Source organism: Hemicordylus capensis, chromosome 2 (genome assembly GCF_027244095.1).
Source record: "Hemicordylus capensis ecotype Gifberg chromosome 2, rHemCap1.1.pri, whole genome shotgun sequence".
Taxonomy (NCBI): Eukaryota; Metazoa; Chordata; class Lepidosauria; order Squamata; family Cordylidae; genus Hemicordylus; species Hemicordylus capensis.
In genome coordinates this window covers 42386729-42408493 of record NC_069658.1, presented here as the reverse complement: position 1 = coordinate 42408493, position 21765 = coordinate 42386729, and the positions used below count along the sequence as shown (strand labels likewise).

The 21765-nt window shown below is 42.5% G+C and overlaps 1 protein-coding gene across 7 annotated transcripts in view; it reads left to right on the top strand.

Annotated features, from left to right (window-relative positions):
* The window catches only part of ADAMTS6 (ADAM metallopeptidase with thrombospondin type 1 motif 6), a 307359-nt gene that overhangs the window by 258833 nt on the left and 26761 nt on the right, over positions 1 to 21765 (top strand). For all 7 annotated transcript variants that reach the window (XM_053298693.1, XM_053298688.1, XM_053298689.1 and 4 more), the window contains one exon: positions 12321 to 12450. In XM_053298693.1, the coding sequence (XP_053154668.1) occupies positions 12321 to 12450 (130 nt within the window). The remainder of the gene's footprint in view (positions 1 to 12320; positions 12451 to 21765) is intronic.

The window sequence follows — 21765 nt, the reverse complement described above, 5'->3', positions numbered from 1 at the left end:
GACCTACGAGGCCTCAACGAGTACATCTCGACCTCGAAATTCAGAATGACAACTTTGCAAACTATTCTTCCCTTCTTAAACCAGGGGACTTGGGCAGTGACCTTAGACCTGGATGACGCTTACTTTCATGTAGGCATCCAGGCCAGTCACCGCAAATACCTTCGTTTCTCAGTGGGGGATCAACTTTACCAATACCAAGTCTTACCCTTTGGTTTCTCAGCAGCACCACGGGTGTTCACAAAGGTGATGGCAGTGGTGGTGGCCTATCTGAGGACACGGGGGATGATGCTTTACCCGTACTTGGACGATTGGCTCCTGGTGAGCCACGACCTGCTGTCCATGCAAATTCGAGACATGGTCCATCTGCTCGAAACTCTAGGGATCAAAATCAACTGGAAGAAATCGAACCTTACTCCCGTGAAGCATATAAATTTCATAGGAGCGATGTTAGATTTTGAATACAAGAGAGCTTTTCTGCCCCAAGAGCGCATCCTACAGATACATGCGCTCATCCAAAAACTTGTGCAAAACCCACGCCAACCGGCGATACAGTTTCAAAGGCTTCTCGGCCTTATGGCCTCCTGTGCCATGACAGTGCTATACACAAGGTTGCGAATGCGCATGGTGCAGCTCTGGTATCTTCGCAGCTTCTGTCCCAATGTGGACAGTCAGAACATGTACTTAGCAATACCACAGGTGGTTCTGAAGGAGCTGCTTTGGTGGTTGGACCCCGGGAATCTGACTCAGGGGATTCCATTCACACCACTTACCCCAACCCGGTGGCTAACCACGGATGTGTTGCTAACGGGATGGGGTGCCCATTGCGATGGCCTTTGCATTCAAGGAAGATGGACGCCTTTCCAGGCCAAGCAGCACATCAACTACCTAGAGCTGATGGCAGTGTTCCTCGCTCTGAAGGCGTTTCAGCCACAGCTATGGGACTCTGTAGTCCAAATAGCATTGGACAACACGACGGCAATTGCCTACATCAATCACCAGGGAGGAACAGTCTCCGTATCATTGTGCCTCCTTGCTCAAAGGCTTTGGAATTGGTGCATTCATCAAGTCATCTATCCGATAGCCCTCCACATAAGAGGCATGGACAATCACCTGGCCGACAACCTCAGCAGGGTAATGGATTTCAATCAGAGGCACGAGTGGGAGATAAAGCCTGCTTATCTCCAACAGATTTTTCAATATTTGGGGGGTTCCCGAGACGGATTTATTTGCAATGCTTGCCAACAAAAAGTGTGCAAATTATTGCTCGCATGCAGGCATTGGAGAAGGATCCCTGGGGGAAGCGTTTCAATGCACATGGAGTGTGGGCCTCCTCTATCTTTTTCCTCCACTGCCAATGATAGGAAGAGTCTTGGGACAGATAATTCGGGGCAGAGCAGATTGCATACTTCTAACGCTGTGGCCGCGCCAGCCGTGGTTCGCCCAGCTACTGCAGTGGTCCCAAGGGACCTATGTCAGGCTTCCACAAGTACAAGATCTGTTGCAAAAACAGCAGGGCCAGATCTGGCACCCAGAGGTTTACACCTTAAAGATGACAGCTTGGAGGATCGCTCTTTGAAGGCTATCCTCCTCAACAGTAGGAGACGGTCTACGCATAGGAATTACGCGAGCAAGTGGAAGCGTTTTAAGATCTATATGTCCAACAAGGGAGTGACACCTTTACAGGCCACTTCTCGGGACGTTCTCCTTTACCTGACCTCCCTAAAGTTAAAGGGCTTAGCTAACACAACTATCAAAATCCATCTGGCAGCTATTTCGGCTAGACACGTGGGATGGGATGGGTCTACTGTATTCTCCCACCCAGATTGTAAACGTTTCATGAAGGGCTTAAATAACTTACATCCACCCATACGACAGCCAGTGGAACAATGGAGTCTATCCTTGGTGCTATCAGCGCTAACGGAAAGCCCTTTTGAGTCTCTGGCAACTGTGCCCCTCAAAATGCTGACTTTGAAGACCGCCTTCTTGGTAGCAATCACAATGGCAAAACGTGTAGGAGAACTGACAGCTCTCCATGTAGATAAACCTTATACTCAATTCTATCCTCACAAAGTAGTCATGAGACTGGACCCGCTTTTTAGCACAAAGATTGTTACGGACTTCCATATCAATCAGGAAGTGGTGCTTCCCACCTTCTTTCAGAATGCGGAAACTCCATTAGAAATAGCGCTCCACTCCTTAGATGTGAGGAGAGCCCTCCTATTCTATCTTCAAAGGTCGCAAAGTTTCAGGAAAACAAGGAAACTTTTCGTAGGATACAAGGGGAACTGCAAAGGATTTCCTATTTCTAGACAACGTCTGGTGCATTGGTTGGTTGAGGCGATTTTTCTATCATACAAGAGTCAGGGTGTTGCCCCGCCAAAAACTGTGCGAGCTCACTCAACTAGAGCGTACGCAGCTTCAGCTGCCCACTTGTCTGGCATTAGTATGTCAGATATTTGCACGGCAGCTACATGGTCGTCACAACTGCCTTTCATCAAACACTATGCTTTGGACTTAAGAATGGCAAAAGAAGCCGATTTTGGGAGTAGTATTCTCAAAAGGGCATTAGCATGAGCTGGGAGTACTGCACCCACCTCCAGGAGGAAAAGCTGGCTAATCACCCATGCCTTATGACCACAATGGATCACATTCCAGATATACAGGTTGCTTACCTGTAACTTAAGATCTGGAAGTGATCCGTTGTGGTCATAAGCCCCTCCCTACCATCCCCGCTGCAGTATGAAGCATAGCTGCATTGAAATTTCTTCTTGCAGATCGTCACTTTGGCGGTCTGCAAGAAACTGGAAAATGGACGCCCCAACTGCCTCTTTATGGACTCAGCACAGCACGTGCAGGTGGAAGGGGCGCCACAAGGAGCTACTCAATCAGCTCGTGAGGTCCTTGCGCAGGCACAGAACCAATGCCTTATGACCACAACGGATCACTTCTAGATCTTAAGTTACAGGTAAGCAACCTGTATTATTTCTTTGGTTCTTGCTGCTCTGACAGAATCTCTTTTTGAACCAATGGCTACAGCTGACATAAAACTCATCTCATTAAAAGCAGCCTTATTAGTAGCTATTGGAACTGCTCGCAGGGTGAGTGAGCTGACTGTGTTGAGAATGGATATGCCTTTTTCATGCTTCTATCTGGATAAGGTCTTACTACACCCTGACCTTTCCTTCCTACCTAAAGTTGTGACAGAATTTCACATAAATCAGAATATAGTTCTACCAACCTTCTTCAGCTCTCCGAGTACAGCACTCGAGATGGCCTTGCATTCCTTGGATGTCAAAAGTGTATTCACATCTATTCATTCAGGCTTTTAATTAAATTCATGGTTTAAATTTTTAATGCTGGTTTAAATTTTAAATGATTTTAATGTTAATGTTTTAAATGTTTAAATGATTTTAATTGTTTAATTTATTTAGTTTTGATTTTAACTGTTAATTGATTGTAATTGTTTTTATTTGTTGTAAACTGCCCCGAGCCATTCTTGGAGGTGGTATATAAATCAATCAATCAATCAATCAACTAAATAAATAAGAGGGCTCTTCTGTTCTACCTGTCAAGGACAAAATTGATTAGAAAAACAAAGAAGTTGTTTATTTCCTATAAAGGCAGTACTCAAGGCCAAACACTGTCTAGACAGAGATTGTCCCACTGGCTAGTGGAACTCATCCTCCTGACTTACAAACTTCAAAAGATTCAGCTGCCAAAATCCATCAAGGCACACTCTACCAGGGCATATGGTGCCTCGGCGCCCCAATTGTTGGGCATTTTGTTCAAGGATATTTGTAGAGCTGCAACATGGTCCTCAGAACTGACCTTCGTAAAGCATTACACCATTGATGCGCTCTGCAGTGGAGGTGAATTTTGAGAGAAGTGTCCTTAAAAGGGTGTTACAGTACTTGCCACTACTACTCCCTCCTCCTAAAGGAGATAACTAAACACCCATTCTAATGGATTCATCGGATCACAATCCAGATAAACAGGTTGCTTCCCCGTAACTGATCATCTGGTAGTGATCCACTGATATTCATTAGACCCACCCAAACCTCCCCTCCGCAGTAGTGTGCAAGTTTACAACTGGAACTCACCTGTTCATGCATCATTAATCGCCTGTTCTGGCGGTCTTCAAAGAATTGAAGTGCTGGTGCTTCCTCCTGCCTTAAATATCCACGTGGTCACGTGGGGTGGGACACAAGCTCCAAAAAGGAGCTGTGGTACTCCATTCCGAGAAGCTTCCATGCAGGTGCAGAACCCCATTCTAATGAATATCAGTGGATTACTACCAGATCATTGGTTACAGGTGAGCAACCTGGATTTTTTTGGCTATTGGCAGTTATAGCGGATTTGATGGCTGTTCCATATAATTTCATCACAGGTATCTTTTCTCATGATTTTTTTTCATTCTTTACCTCTGGCTGCAACAGCAGGCTTCCTTCAAAGCCAGTGCCATTGCTGATATATTACCTGGTAGGTAGAAGTGTTATGCAATCAGCATCTATCTTCTTTCTGGAATTTAAATGCAATCATCATGCACAGAGGTTTTCATGAAAATGGAGTAAGAATAATAAACCCATACACATACTTTTGCTTTCTCCTAGGTAGTATACTTCATGTATACCAAAATATCCTCCATTTTTGTTTGGAAATGGTATTCTTAGCATTGGAAATAACATGGATATAGTCTTAACAACTAGTTTCAAGATAAATAGTTTTCTGCGAAAAGGACCCTGGCTCCCACAGAATGGCAGAGTAAGATAGACAGAGCCAGGAGATGTCTACTGTGAAATTAAACACTCTCCTCATAATCTGAGACACATGTGGGGAGTGGAATAAGAACCCCTATAACCAAGGATTTTCATGCATTTTCCCCATACTGTTTATGTTTTCTGCCTCAAGTTCTTTCCCCCCTTTTTATATAGCTTAAAATGGTATCTTGAAAGCAGTTATCTAAATGGGCACAAAATGTACCAGAATGCCCCCTGCCTCCTTCACTTGTCCCTCATATCTTTGCTACAATAGTGTGAACTATCACCTAGCTGGGAGCTCCCTCTCCCTCAGGGTCCATGGGACATTTGTCCCCCTTACTCAGTCATAGCTACGCCCCTGTGCTTTAGCTGTATCCAAGACTTGGACATAACCAATGAGACTTTTTCCTTCTTTTTTCTTTGAATGGAACACCTCCATGCTGAATCACAAACAGGTCTTGAATTTCTTTAACAGCAGTTAGAGGCTGCTGTTAAAGAAACACACATTCAAAATTCTTTTGAGTATATAGAACTACTTGTGCAGTTTTTTGAATCCTGACCATTGCCTAGAAACCTGGTAGAAGAATTGTATTTTGAGGAAGAGAAAGATGATAATGTCGTTATGCAAAAATTATGGTCATGGAGTCTGAGTAAAGAACCAGAATAATCAGGTACCAAATTAAACCGAACACTGGAGAGAAGCTTTCGCTCAGTGTTAGAGCACGTGTTTTGCATTTAGAAGGCTCCATGTTCAATCCCTGGGACTTTGGTGTTGTAATGATCATTATGTATATATAAGAATACTTATATATTTTATAATATTTATATACCGCCTGATATATGTATCTTTAGGTGGTGTACATAATCCATCCAAAATACAATATTAAAAACAGAATAAAAAAAGAATTGAGACACTTTCTCAGAATAAAAACAGTTAAAACTTTTACAAAATAAAACAGTTAAAACAATTTTAAATTAGTTTTAATTAAAAGCCTGAGAAAACAGGTGTGTTTTGAGGTTCTTTTTAAAAGCAATCAGAGATGGAAGGGCTCTTATTTTGACAGGGAGTGCATTCCAAAGCCCTGGGGTAGCCATAGAGAAGGCTTTACTCATATGTAAAGGTTTACTCATATGTAAAGTTTGCTCAGAGCAGTAAAGTGGTTTGTTTTGTATCCTGCCTCTACATGATTTATTCTATGTTTGTTGGGGAACATAGTGTTAGAAGTGGGATTCAAACCCACATCTCCATACAGAAAACAGAAGGAAAGTTTCAAGATATTTTTATTGGGACCTTAGTCAAATACTTGAGGGAAGAATTGACAGTTGATTTTGTTATAAACAATGGCAAGACTGTAAATTTTAAGATAGATAACAGGCGCATATGCAAATGTATGGTCTTGGGAAGTGCCTAAAACTTTGCATGCACAACCTTTGAAAAGATCAAATTCCAGGTTAGTCACTAACTCAGGGGAAAAATATGCAAGGATTGAGAAAGAAAATGATAAGAGTGAAGCTAGTCCTCGCGCATTCCCCCTGTATGGCATTATATGATTAATGCTTAATACCATTACTGTTATTTAATTCACCCTATCTGATCTGTGGGGCAGTATGGAATCGGCCATATTATGATTAATGCTTAATACCATTGATGTTATTTAATTCACCCCATCTGATCCGTTGGGCAGTATGGGGTTGGCCATATTTGGTGTGAGGATAAAGAGTAAATTCTGGATCCAGGAGCAGAGAGGAAGCGAGTGAAGGCATTTAAGGGGGAGTGTGATGTAGTTGATAAGATAAGGCAGTTGAATGGTTCTGTTAGCAAAGTGCTGAATGGAGGTGAGGGGGTCATAATGGGCTAAAGTAAGACCAGTGAGTAGTCAAGGCAACAGATGACCAGGGCATAAACTAGAATTTTTGCTAAAGGGGCAACAACAAAGGAAAATATATTTACAATATATTTGGGAGATATGGCATAATTTGGTGATATGGTGAATAAAGGACAGAGAGAGGATTCAAAGATCAAGCCGGTTCAACAGGGTGACTGGTGAAATTGTCAATAGATGTTGTGGGTTGGGAGTGCAAGAAGAGGAAAGCTTGGGCAGAAAGATGAGCAGTTTGTTCTTGGATATATTGAGCTTAGGAAGATGATGATCCAATTATTATCCCTCTGCTAAATATAAGAGAACCATCTCTTTAAAAGGTGTCAATTTGCCCAGTTAGCAGGAATAAGCAGAGGCTTCAGTGGAAACTTTACAATAGAATTTCAGTGAGGTAGTAGTGGCTTAAAATATATTTAGGCGCCTACCATTATTGTACCATAAAGTAAATCCAGTAATACAAGGCTTTACAAAATAGCTTATTTTTAACTGGATCAACATGTGTTTTGGCTAGCCAGTTCACATCTGGGTTGTCTGTCTTGCTTGGCTTCAAAAATTTTCTCATTTTGAGCCAACAGTCTCACTAGTTTTATTAAAAATATCCTATGTTGGCCTAAGTAACAGCCATCAGTTAAAACTAACACAACAGATCTTGAGTTTAAGTTTTAAACTTCTTTCCTTTTGCACAGCTTTTCAAAAATAAATATAGATAACTGTCAAAGCAAGTTTTTAAGTGGAAATTTATATGGTGAAAGAGCTCTTTTAGAAAATAGAGACAAAGTATTGGGGGGGGGAGTATTAAAAGTAAGTCTGTGCCTTTCAGAAATGAGAATTTTCAACTACATTGTCTCTGGAATTAGACTACAAAGAATGTAGCACTCCAGCCCACTGCCCTTACCTCCCCAGCCCTGCCTCTAGATGCTTTTCTCCCAGCTGGATTGACTTCCAGTATTGGAACCTAGCTGAGGGTGGGGGGAAACTGAGAACTACTGCAGGAGTAAGGGCAGAGTATAGCACCTCTACCCACATGCACTTTTGCCAGTTTAAATTGTATCCTCACTTCTGACATAATTAGGCCAGATTCACATTTGATGACAAAGATCTGCTTCCATAAAGTATAATTTGGATCTAAGTACTTGCCCTTTCACTTATTCTTTCAGAAATAACAATACTATTCCCTTTGTGTTCTGTAGTACCTGCAGGAGCCAGTGGTAGGCTGGGAGATGGAGCTATTCCTGTTTGGGGCAATACATCGCCAAGTCTGGCCAGACTTGGCAGTGGTTGCTGGATGGTTCCTCTCATGCTCGCCAACCAGCGTCCAGAGTGAGAAGGTGTTCTCCATGGCTGGGGATGTGGTGACACCGCATCACTCATGCTGGGGATGCTGACTTGGTGGAACAGCTGGTCTTCCTGAAGGCCAACCTCCCCCTGCTGGGCTATCCCAAGCTGTCCATGGAGTGACTTATGGTCACCTCCATCTACTGCGATGCCACTGGCAGCTCGCCCCACCCTGGCCAACCCCAAAACCAGATGTGTCATGGTCTGCCCATTAGTGCTGCTGACACACAAAGACATGCACCCATGCCACCACCATAGCCAATGATAGCCTGCTGCCCTGACGCATGTGTTAGGCTGTCAGCCTGGGCCCAGCACCAATCTGAGGCCATGGTGTTATCCAGACACAAGCAAGCAGGCATCAGTTTTGCAGGCAATGCTCTGGAAGAGAAGAAATAAGGGTATTTCTTATGGTAAGTGTCTAGAACAGGGCTTCTCAACGTGTGGGTCCCCAGATGTAATTAGACTTCAACTCCCATAATTCCCAACCAAAGGCCACTGAGGCTGGGGATTATGGGAGCTGAAGTCCAATAACATCTGGGGACCCACACGTTGAGAAGCCCTGGTCTAGAAACTTGGTTTCTTCTCAGACCATTGGTCCATCTAGCTTAGTATTGTCTACAGTACACAGAGTCAGACTTATCTCAGGTTACAGGCAGGAGTCTCTCCCCAGACCTATATCTGGAGATGTGTCGTAAATCTGTTAGCTCGGCTAACCCAACAGGATTTACAACCTCCTTCAGCATGAAGGAAAAGAAAAGAAAAGGCTCACAAAGAAAATAGTAAACGAATTAAGTCCCCTGAACTGAACTAGGTACCCCCCTCTAACAATAACTGAATAATAAGTGAAAAGAAAACACAAAGCAAGGAATGAAACGAGTGAAAGACACCAGAATAAGGAATTAACGGAACAAAGCAGGAAAGCATAAACAAGGCAAACTGGAACACGGAAAAGTCTGGAATTTAAATAGCACACTGTCTGCTGCCAGCAAAAGTTGCAAACAGCATCTGAGCAAGTGAGAGACTGCTAAATATATATGGCTCAAGAGAACCAGCGGCCAATCAGGTTCCCCTGAGTCAGCACTTCGGCTTCCTCTCTTGTGATCTCCTGTGCCTGCGTGACTGCCACTGAGCTTGCCTCTTGAGACGCCTTCTCAAGACAGGTGAAATCCCAGGCTCCTCCCCATCAGAAATCATGTCTGGCAGCTGTTGTGAATCCTCAGCTCCAGAGTCTGGTCTCCCTGCCAAGTCCTGTTGCTGTATCTCTGAACCCTCACTAGCAGGCGAATCCTCCTGCTCTGACTCTTCTGAGTCAGAAGTCTGAGCCATGACAAGATGCCAGGGAGGGAACCTGGAACCTTCTGCACACACGGAAGCATGCAGATGCTCTTCCCAGAACTGCCCTATCCTCCAGGGGGAATATCTTCGAGTGCTGCTCACATGTCTTCCTGTTCCTTCCATCTTGTTCATAGTCTTCAGATAGCTGAAGTCAGAGCTGAGCTGTCCAGGCCATAACTGTTCTGTCCTTCTGTCTGCATTGCAAATTGCAATGCAAAACTTGTGTGCAGTGCACTGTGTGTGTGCAGCTTGTTCTGGCCATAGGAAACAATGGAGAAACTTGAAACACCCCTTTGTTCCCCATGGGTAGCTCCTAGGGACACCAAAGTGGGTTGTATGGTAGAGCATGATGGGTGCTACCTACCACCCATGGAGAGGTCAGCTGGTCTTGTGGTAGCAAGCATGACTTGTCTCCTTAGCTAAGCTGGGTCCGCCCTGGTTACATACGAATGGGAGACTTGATGTGTGAGCACTGTAAGATATTCCCCTCAAGGGATGGAGCTGCTCTAGGGAAGAGCATGTTTTGAGTCCCCCCCCCCCCCCGGCTTCTCCAAGATAGGGCTGAAAGAGATTCCTGCTTGAAACCTTGGAGAAGCCACTGCCAGTCTGTGTAGACAATACTGAGCTAGATAGACCAATGGTCTGACTCAGTATACAGCAGCTTCCTATGTTCTTATGTAAAGGAGCAAGCACTCTTCTTCAACTCCCTCCCCAAGCCAACATTGCCATGAAGTTTTTTGTGTAATCCCATAGGCTTAGTTCCAGACTGAAACAATTTCTAAGTACATGGATTTGTTCACGTCTATTCCTTGTTGCTCCAGCCTTCTTCAATCCTCCTCTTTCCTCAGTGGTTTCCCCACTGTTAAATGGTATATGGCAGCTTCCTATGTTCCTATGTTGTTCCCTACTATCCAACCCACTTTGGTTTCCTTTGGAGCTACCCAAGGGGAACAAGGGGGTGTTTCGAGTTTCCCCATTGTTCCCTATGGCCAAGACACACAAATCATTTCAAGTTTTGTTCCTTGAAAATAACTGGTTTGACTGCTGTTTCGACGAATGATGGCCATCTGCATTTTGTTTTGTGCTCGAAACAAAATGCAAAATCCGTTTTGTGCACATTCCTAATGGCCACCAACTCCAGTAATTGATTACTTTTCATTTTTAACTTACCAATTAGTTCTGAAACTCTTTTTAAACCTCTGATTGATATAGTTTATACCCACCCTCAACCATCTTGAATATCTTCAACATCTCCTGAATTGAAGACTGATGCAATGAATTTATTCAGCTTATTTTTTAATTTCCTGTCTTCATATCCCTTTTACACCTTTCTTATCTAAACGCCTCTGTCTCTGGCTAATTTTCTGCTTCAGATATTCTTAAATACATTTCTTAAATAGAGTTTTATTGTTAGTGTTTATATCTCTAGTAATTTGTTGTTGTTTTTCCTCCAAAAAGGAAAAAATTCCTTTTTGCCTTTTTTTATTGTAGCTGTATGAATTGCCAGGACTTGTGCTTTACTGCTTAGAACAGATATTTCTGCTGCTTAGAAACAGCAGGGGGAAAGGAAAGATGCAAGGCTCAGTGATATAGGAAAGAAGGGTCGGACAGACAGTAAGCAAATAGCCTTAGAGACAGCAGCAGTGAGTTTAGAGTCAATGGGCCTGTGGCCAGGTGTGACGTGTGTATAGATGAGTACCATTTTTGGTACAGAGCCATATAAATCAAATAAATAAATAATACTAACAAGCTGTTGAAATTCAGTGGAAATGTTTCACTGGGAAATATGGATTTTGAAGTGGTGAGAATCTGTATCTGACTGTGGGAATGTGGGAAGGAAATGAAATAAGTCAGGTCAAGACCCTACAAGCCACAAAACTAGGCAGGATAGCTAAAGAAATTCACTATCTGGTCCACCAGGCTTCATTCTAATATTTTGCATAATGCATCAAAATGTCTGTGATGGGCAGCTGGCTTACAGTTCAGAACCAAAACTTCATTATTGAGGAATATCCCTTTTCCTATATGCCATGTGGCTGGTTAACCATAATTCTTGTTTGAGTTGCATTTCAGTTGACCTCACCCACATCCAGGTGCCTGCATCTGAAAAACGCTAAGTAAGACTGAGATGGCAGGACCTGTGGTAATTTGTAGATAACATCACATTTGTCACAGCTTTAGCCATAGTCTGAAAGTTAGACAGTTCTCAAGCGGAAATTGTTCAAAGATAGATGGATAGCCAAGGTTGTAGAGTTTGATATGCATAGATTCCTAATAAATCTTGGCTGTTAGTATACATATATATATATACACACACACATACACATATATATATACATACACACACACACACACACACACACACACACACACTATATATATATATATATAAATAATATGTAGGTATGACATACTGTATATCATGTAAATGACATAGCTATGAATATAAGATAGATAGATAATGATAATTATACATATTACATAAAATATAAAATAGATGGGATACCAGAGCTAAAGCCTTGAGACAGAAGAACAATACTGAGATTTTTAGCATTACAATAAAGAAAGAACTCATGGGATATGATTGGGGAGATACTGTACTGACTCCTGCACTATTGTTATATTTAAAGCCAGGATACATGCAGTTATTCTACCCTGAAACACAGTGATATTGTATCTAGTTTTGTTTTATATGGAGTCAACATGCAACTATTTGCTAGCACCTGTCATATACAAATAATGTTGAGCTATAACACTGCAGTAAACTGAATATTTTTATGATGGTACAGGAGTCTTGAATGCATTTTTATTTCCACTAGCCATGCATTATGACCTGGTGCTTGACAGTTCTGTTTTTGCAGTTCAAAGCAGGCAGCTAAGCTAGGAGATTTTATCAAGCCCCAGATTGATTGGTAAGCTTTATTTGACTTGATGGGTCACAAATTATGCAGGCAGGGAAATGTTTCACATTCAAACTGGAAGCATCCTTAATGAAATTCTGCTTTCTCCCAAGGTATGCAGAAACAAGAAGTAGTGTGCAAAAGACTGGACGACAGCTCTGTAGTACAGAACAATTACTGTGATCCTGATGGTAAGCCACCAGAAAATCAAAGAGAGTGCAACACTGAGCCTTGTCCACCTGAGTAAGTACTTAGTGCATACAATAATTTATTCATTACTTGTCCATGTGTTTATATTTCGTCATGGCAAAAGAATTAGAATATTGTGGTGGCAAAGTATAGGCAATTTTACTTGTTTGCATCCAGACATTAGAGAGACATGCCAATTTAGAGCCAAATAACAGCAGAATCCAATGGAAACTATTGCTCTTTGAAATGTGAGCTTTTGTATGGCTCCTCACAGGTCTCCATACTGTATCCAGTGCTTTCTAACATCTACATGAAACCGCTGTGGAAGGTCATCAGGAGATTTGGTGTCAGGTGTTACCAGTACCCCCTCCCCATCGACTTTGCAACACCTGGACGAATATGAACCAAATTGGGTACGGTTGTAGTGACACATAGGGACACCTCAATGGCATAGTTAGTGATGCTGTCATCCTCCCCAATTCAAGCTGGTGGATGTGTAAACTTTTGAGGCGCAGGTGGGCTAACTTGTGAACTGATTTGAACCAAATTTGCTACTGCTGTAGGGACACATAGGGATGCCCCAATGGTGTCGTTTGTGATGATGTCATCCACCCCAATCCAAGATGGTGGACATTTGAACATATGAGGCACAAGAGGTCTAACTTATGGACCACTTCACTGATTTGAACCAAATTTAGTCCAGTTGTAGGGATAGTGAAAAGAAAGTAGGCAGATTAGTTCTTACTAGAACAACTTGTTCAAGTCCAAGTGAAGTACTATGAATGCTTTTGCATTAATTGTCCTTAAATTTGTCTAGTCCTCTGTAAAGGTTATCCAACTGGTGGGCATTACCACATCTTGTGGTCAAATATTCCACAGTGTAAGTATCTGTTGTGTGAATAACCACTTTGTTTTTGTCTTTCCTGAACCTGTATCAAATCAGCTTCATTGGGTTGACTCCAAGTTACAGTATTATGAGAAAGGGAGAAAATTGTATTTCCCCACACAATTCATAATTTTATAAATCTCTGTCATGGTCTCTTAGCTTCCCTAATTCTGTCAGTTGAAAAAGCTTTCATTTTTTCATTATAAATGTTTTCTTGGCCTTACAGACCAATCTTCCTTGGCCTTACACACCAACCTACCCTCTTATTCTATGCTAAGACAAATTTTCTCTGCAGCTATTGATGAATATTGTCAAAAGCTTTTCACAATAGTTGCTATTGTGCAATAATGAATAATATTGTACCTTGAAATTGCTTGTATTTATTGACATTTTTGTATTTACATGTACAATTTCACTTATATGCCTGTACAGGTTCACCCATCTATATATAGGTAAAGGACTCCTCTTGAAAGTGTTATCATGTTGTTGTTTGTATTTTTACATGATCAATGTGAGTAGTTGCCACATGTGCAATATGCTCTAGAATCAGGGATTCTCAACGTTGGGTCCCGAGATGTTATTGGACTTCAACTCCCATAATCCCCAACCAAAGGCCACTGAGGGTGTGGATTATGGGAGTTTAAGTACAATAACATCTCGGGACCCAACGTTGAGAATCCCTGTTCTAGATGATATCATGTATTGTGTACTGAAGTGTTTTTCTCCATAGTGTTTCTTCGTGATGCTTCAAATTCACTTTCCCCTCCCTCAGGAACTTTGGAACTTGTATCCCATGAGCCTTTCAAAAGCTTGAAACAGGAGTTTTAGTACAGCACCCAGGAGTTGATAACGCTGTATAATTTGCCCTTCTTCTTCATGGTCTCTTTTCATGAGATGCATGAGATTTGTGCCTGTGCAGGGACCAGCTTCAGAACCTTCTAGCGATATAGAGAGAAAGAGAGCATTTTGGTGGTAACCCTGCTCCCCTTTGTATCCACGCAGTGTCCCACCTTACCACCTCAATTTTTTGCCAACAACCAGAGACTTTAGATTGTTTGGGGCCTTTTGTCACTTTTACCATTGTTCTTTTCTATAGAGAGAGTTAAAAGTGCTTATTCACATTTTATCTACCCTTTTTGTTTACTCATTTTATTCTAGCTTACTTTCTATTGTGTTCTTCTCACTATCATTAGTGTTTTGATTTTCCGTTGGTTCCTCACGCCCATCCCCTTTCCAGTCTATGACTAGCAAGTCTAAGACTACTTTTAAATGTTGTATTGTTTGCCACAGCAAATTGTCTACAATGAATGGACAATCGAAGTATCTTTTCTGCATAGGGGAGGGGCATAAAGTTGAGACTTGTTTCATTTGCCAGGGTTCCACCCCCCCAAGCGTGTAGTAACAGAGCATCATGACTGTGCTCTTTGCGTTGGGAGAAGCCACTTCTCACTCAGTCTGCCTCCACTTTGCTCTTTGGGGTAGCCAATACAGCACCCCATACACTGGCTTCTAATGCAGCACCCAGATCATCAGTACCAACTACCATTGCTTTGGAAAACATATACAAATCCCCTTGCATGTTCCCAAATCTATAGATACCAAATACGTCAGTGGATCAAGCTGTGGCTGCACCAGACCCACCTAAGACCGTTCAACCAAATCAATTCAAGGACATGTCTACTGGCTCAAAAAAAGAGACTCTAATGCTAAACTTCCCAAAAGCCTTCTAAGAAAGAGCCTCCTAAACTTCCCAAGAGCCTCCCAAATCTGTTGAGGTGCCCAATCTTCCATCTCCACTGCTAAGAGAGCCCACACCACCTGCGACTCTGCATCAGTAGGAGTGTATTCTCTATCAGATATCCCCCTTGACCCAAATCTGGATGATTACACCCAAGATGATGAGGTACAGGATGCGGGTGACAATTATTATGAAGTATCCCAACCATTCCCTCCTTGGGACCGTTTATTAGATCATCACCTAATAGACAATGGAAACCAAGACTTGTATTTGCAGCCCATCTATGAAGAGGAGGGGTATTCTCCTAAACCCTATAAACATTACCATCATCATTGGGACTGCTGAGCATAGGAATGACCTAGATGTGTAGATGGTGACAGATTATGTTTTGGCCACAGGGATTCTTTTGACTACAAACAGGATCCCTATTACTATCACTCTCCATATGGACATTCTCCATCCCGCTATCGTTCACCCCGCTCCCCAATCTCAAAGGAAATCCCCATGTGATCGGTACCAACACAGAAGCCCACCTTATAGTAGAGAGGACCAGTACCACCGAAGCAATAACAGGAAGCCACATATTCTTACTAGACCATTAACAGATTTGGACACACACACACACCCAATCTCTTGTGCATCCAATACTCAAAGGAATCACAGCACCTGAAATGCCTAGTAAGTCCAATACTGTGGAGCCATCTGATGACATGCACCGTACTCCCGCCATACCTGCTGTGGTATCAGTGGATGCTCCTTTGGAAATAGCTTTAGCATCTGCGTATGGCTCGGAGGATCCCAATCTATCCCATTAGAAGCTCCATCTTTGATCCCACTTTCGATTTCTCTTTACTAGACATGCTTGAATTCAGTGCAAAGCTGGATTCTCCTATGTAGGAGTTATTTATTTACTCTGAACAAATTGAACATATGATGAAGTCCCTAGGTATTGATACACATTAGAATACTACCACTGTGAAGAGCTCTATATTCAATCCCATTGAATCCAACACAAAGACTCCTCTGTCATTACCAGTTATTCCTACCATTTTGGAAGTCTGGAATAAACCTGCCATGAGTCCACCAACAGCAAGACATTTAGAGCACATGTACCGAGCACAGGTACAGTCAACCTGCTGACTGTAGCTTTCTGTTCAAACATCCAGTTTCCAATAGGGATGTGCAAATCAATTCAGGTACAAAACAAATTGTACACGAATCTGGTTGATTTGGGTGATTTGTAGACAGAACAAATCACCCCTATACTCAATTGCCCAGATTCAGGTACAAAACAAATCACCCCAGATTCAGACCCGAAAAATTCTGAGATTTCAGAAAATGAGAAAACCTTATTTCTTACAAAAGAATTTACTCTCAGAACACCTCAGGCATTGAAAACAACAAAACCCAGTGCCCCATGGCTTATCATTTTGGGGGTGGTTAGCACCCTATGTGCACTACACCATAACCTGCTCTGGGCCACCCTGGTGCCCCCCAAGTGGAGTTACGTGGCTGCTGAAATTCCCAATTATTCCCTATGGAGAAAAAACTTACACGCAAACTTCAGGGAAAAAATAAAAATCACCCCTTTCACCAATTTATTTGAAATCTGGGTGATAGAAGGCACCTATTGGGGCACTACCACCTGACCCACACTTCTGCCTCCAAAACCCGTTTTCTGCCCTGAATCTGCCACAAAGACATGCCAACCTTAAAAACATTTTTAAACACCCCTTTGCCCAATTTCTTTGAAATATGGGTGGTATCTTCCTTGTACCCATTGGGCACCACCACCCACCACAACCCACTCTGTGTCACCCTGGTGCCCCCCTCTGGGTAGTTATAACTAAGGCTGATGAAATTCCCATTATTCCCTATGGGGGAAAACTTAAAGATGTGCCAACTTCAAAAATTCTTTTAAAATCACCCTTGCCCAATTTCTTTGAAATTTGGGTGGTAGCTTCCACCCTTTGGACACTACCACCCACCCCACTCTTTTGCCCCTTGAACCCCTTCCCCGCAAATTGATTCAGATTTGGAAAATTCAGGTACAAATCAAATTGGGGTGATTTGGGGGTGGGGGCAGATTCAGACCCAAAACAAATCAGGGGTGTTAATTTGGGTATAAATAGAATTGAAAAAATTGATTCATGCACATCCCTAGTTTCCAGTTCTGTAGTGGTACAGGCATCACAGTCTCATTCCAAACAGAAACCACTGTCTATATTTGCTGATTGAGATGGACAAAAATTGGATTCCCTTGGGAAAAGAACTTACTCCACAGGAGGACTACAATTGAGTGTTGCCAACTATCAAGCCGTTCATTATGCTCAAATGTTGTTTGAAAAAATGTCCCCCTTTCTAGGCCAACTTCCAGTGTTTGATCAAAAGGAAGCCACTCTGCCTTTGTAAATGAGGGGCAGAAAATGACCAAACTACCACTTCACTCAGCATGTCACACAGCAGACTGCGCATCATGAATTATTTCAGGTTTTATTGCTTTACACAGACATGCTTGACTTCGCTCCACATCAACACCAGCAGCAAAATCCAGAATTCAGGACCTACCATTCAATGATTAACACCTCTTTGGGGATGATACTTTAGAAAATGTTCAAATGTTAAAATCTACCTTTCGCTCTATGACTACATTTTTCCAGCAGTCCTTCCGATAAACAAAACCAAAACAATGGCTAAGTCCAGTGGACAAGTACATGCTCCAGACCCTACCAATAATCAAATGCCTATTGTACCAACAGATACTAGCCCTTTTGGATGCAGCCTAATTCATCCTCAACTTGGGTGACAACAGCTAAACCTAAGTAGGCATCTTACACCAAGGCTGGCTCTCTATCTACCTCAATGGAGAACCATTAACACAGGCCACTGGACCCTATCCATCATCAAATATGGTTATCCCATAGAATAGAATTCACCAATCCCCAACCTATTTCTGGAATTCTGACAGCACCTTCAACACCTCTATTTCTGGAAAAGTACAAAACCACCTCCTCAAAGGGGCAATTCAAGAAGTGACACACAAAGCCCATCTCGGATTTTACTCTAGATACTTCACTGTCCCAAAGCAAGATGGAGGTTTGTGCCCCATCCTCGACCTCAGGGGTCTCAATGTTTTTGTGCGATACCCTCACTTCCAAATGGTCACCATTCAAATTATCCTCACTCTTCTTCCTCAACAAGTGTGGTTCACATCTCTGTATTTACAAGACACATATTTCCATATATCCATACACCCTTGCCACCTCAAATAACTAAGATTCAAAACAGAAGACCACATTTACCAATATACCATGCTCCCTCCCCTTCAGGCTTGCATCAGTGCCTCATATCTTCACAAAAATGTTTGTGGTTGCAGCCTATCTTCATCACCAGGGAATACAAGTCTTTGCATTTGTTGAGAGACTCCTGGTTTCTGCTTCAGAGCATCAACTCAGAAAGGATGTATTATACACAACACCTTAAACACATTGCAAATCTTGGGCTTCCAAGTCAATCTGAAGAGGTCACATATCTGCCCCACAAGGGCTATAGATTTCACATGGGTACATCTAGATGCTCACATGTCTGCTGCCTACTTACTGCCAAATTGAGTGCTGGATATACAGCGGGCCACCACATACCTTTCCACTGGCATTATGCAACAGTCTTTCAAGAGCAATGAGTTCTAGCCCTTATGGCATCCACCACTGCCATCCTCTTCCATACCAGGCTTCGCTTGAGCATCATTCAAGAATGGTTCCTAAAGGTCTTCTGCCCTCTAATAGATCGCCAACCCAAGAAACTTCTTGTCCCACCTGCAGTCTGCCATACAGGTCTCTGGTGAACTGATACCAAGAACATGGCAACAGGATGTTTGTTACTCCTATGGTAGGCAAGGTACTAACTACAGACATCTCCCTCACAGGCTGTGTGTGGGGTGGGGTGTGTGTGCCGTGGTGATTGCTTGATTTCTGGAATATTGTCCACCCAGGACAAGATTCACTACATAACCTTCCTAGAGCTATTAGTAATTTTGTTGTGCTTTTCAAAGTTTTCTAAAGCTCCTGGCTCACAAATATGCCATTGTCTTGACCGATAACACCACTTCAGCAGTTTATATCAATTGCCAAGGTGGCACAAGATCAAGAAGCTTTTGCACCTAGCTATAAAACTCTGGGATTGGTGCATACTTTGCAGTATCACCCCCAAGGCCATCCACATACCAGGGCAGAAAACATCCTAGTGGACAACCTGAGCAGTCAGGCATACCCATCTCACAAATGGTGACTATACCCAGATGCTGTGATCAACCTTTTTCATCATTGGGGCTCTCCCTCCATTGACACATTCACGAACACCTACAAGAGACATTGTCATTATTTCTTCAGCCAAGGAGGCCAAGCCCTGAGATCATCCAAAAGGAACACATTTCTTAAAACATTGCCCACCATTTCCACTGATCCCTGAGTTCTTCAGAAACTACAACCAGACTGCTCCCACTGCATTCTGATCAGCCCATGGTGGCCTCGCCAACCAACTTTGGTTCACCACTCTCATGCATCTAGCAGATGTTTCCCACTTTTGTCTGCCTCAATGACAAGACCTCCTAATCGTACTGGGTCAGCAGTTTCAATATCCCAATCTCTCCAACTTCCACTTGACAGCACGGCTTCTGACTCTCCAACACCCACCAGAACACTTCGTATGATACTGTATAATACTTACAAACTGCAAACTGTTGACTCACCATACCTACCTTGTTAAATGTTTTCCAGTTTTTGCATAAAAGGCCTATAACCAAATCAAACTACAGTAGATGATAGTCTGACTTACCTGTTGGAGTTAAAGAAACAAGGCTTATACATCCCTTTGTTGAAGGTTCAAACTGCTGCAATTTCAACACATCATCTTACTGATTCCCTTTTCAAGTTTACTGTCATTAAAACATTTTTTAGAGAAATGGTTATAGTTAGTGTTTTTCCTCCAGTACCAAAACTGGCACCTTCATGGAATCTCTCTACTTTTAAACGTATTGCCTGAAAAACCTTTTGAGCCCATGGCTACTACAGCTTTATGTTTACTCACCCTTTAAAATGGCTTTCCTAACAGCCATCACTTCTGCTCATCATGTCTGTGAGCTTAGAGTGCTTCGTGTAGACCCACCATTCCTGATTTTCCACAAGGACAAGGTCTCTCTAATAATAGATGTAATGTTAAGAACATAAATCCAGCATCTTGTTTCACACATTGGCCCACCAGATGCCTCTGAGAAGCCCACAGGCAAGAGGTGAGAGCATGCCCTCTCTCTTGCTATTGCTCCTTTGCAACTGGGTTCTGCTCAAGGTAGTGAGCATTCCTGCTGAAGGTAGTGTCTGAATTCTACCTTGCTCAGGAAATCTCTTTGTCAGTAATTTTTTGCATCTCCTCAAACTCTGGAGGAGAGAAGATAGCATACTTTGGATGTTCACAGAGCAATGGTGTTCCATGTCCACAGAACAACTACTTTCCATAAATCTAATGTACTCTTTATCTGTTATGATGAACCTCATAAGGGCTCCCGTCTCTATAAAGAGATTTTCTTCTTGGGTTTGCTCTACAAATGGTATTATGAACTATCTAAGAAGCCCTTACCCACTTAAGTGCGTTCTCATTTCATGAGATGTGTTGCAACTTTTGCTGCCTTCCTAGCAGGTATTCTGTTGGAGAAAATATGCAGGGCTGCTACCTGGTCCCAGGTCACCACCTTCATTTGGCACTATGCCCTGGACCTGAGAGCAAGAAATGATGCATTATTTGGTTCTGTACTCCGAACAGCCCTGAATGGCCATTAAAGACTTTCTCACCTCCAGGTAAGGGTCTTGCTTAAGGTCCCATCTGTGTGATGCACAGAAACCACGAAGAAGAACAGGTTACTTACCTGTAATGATGTTTTTTCTAGTGGTCTTCTGTGCATTCACATGACCCTCCCCGCTGCAGCCTTTTCCCTTACCAATTTTTTCTTCAGGGATCATCTGCAGCGGTGACTCCAACTAAGGCGATAAGGTAGGACACATACTGAATATCCAAATGGGGGGCAGGATTATTGCCAAAAAGTTCTCTCCATCTGTCCCTAGAAGGTTCTGAAGCTGGTCTCTGCACAGGCACAAATCCCATTGGTGTGAATGTCCAGAAGAACACTAGAAAAATATTGTTACAGGCAAGTTGTTCTTATCCAGCATGATGATTTTACCACTAAATTATAACTTTTAATCTCCTACCACCACAGTTGAGAAAATTGAAATTAGGAGGGTGGGGAACCAACCCCACCTCAGAATGATAATAAGACTAGTTTACATTGAAATGAATTTGTTGGAGGGAGGGCGGGGGACACACAAATGGATACAAAGCATGAGTTGGGAGGCAGTTCCCTGTGAGAATCACACAGAAGCCTTTTCTAAGTGCGAGATATTTTCATTCCAATATTTTGGAATATTGAGGACTAGGTAGTCTCCAATCAATCTGAGACTTTAGCACCCAAACAACTGCTGTACCAAACAAATGATGTCACTCAAAGCAGCATCCCATGTGAACATAAGGCAGATATGCATGCATTACAAGAGATATACAGCATGCCAAACTATCATAGAATTCAGAATGTGAATCCCTGAGGTGAAAACAGAAAAGAACATGTGGTAAGTGTAACGTCTAGATACTTTCACTGGGATTTAAGGGAGCATGACATTTAATAATGTATCATATGTTCAAT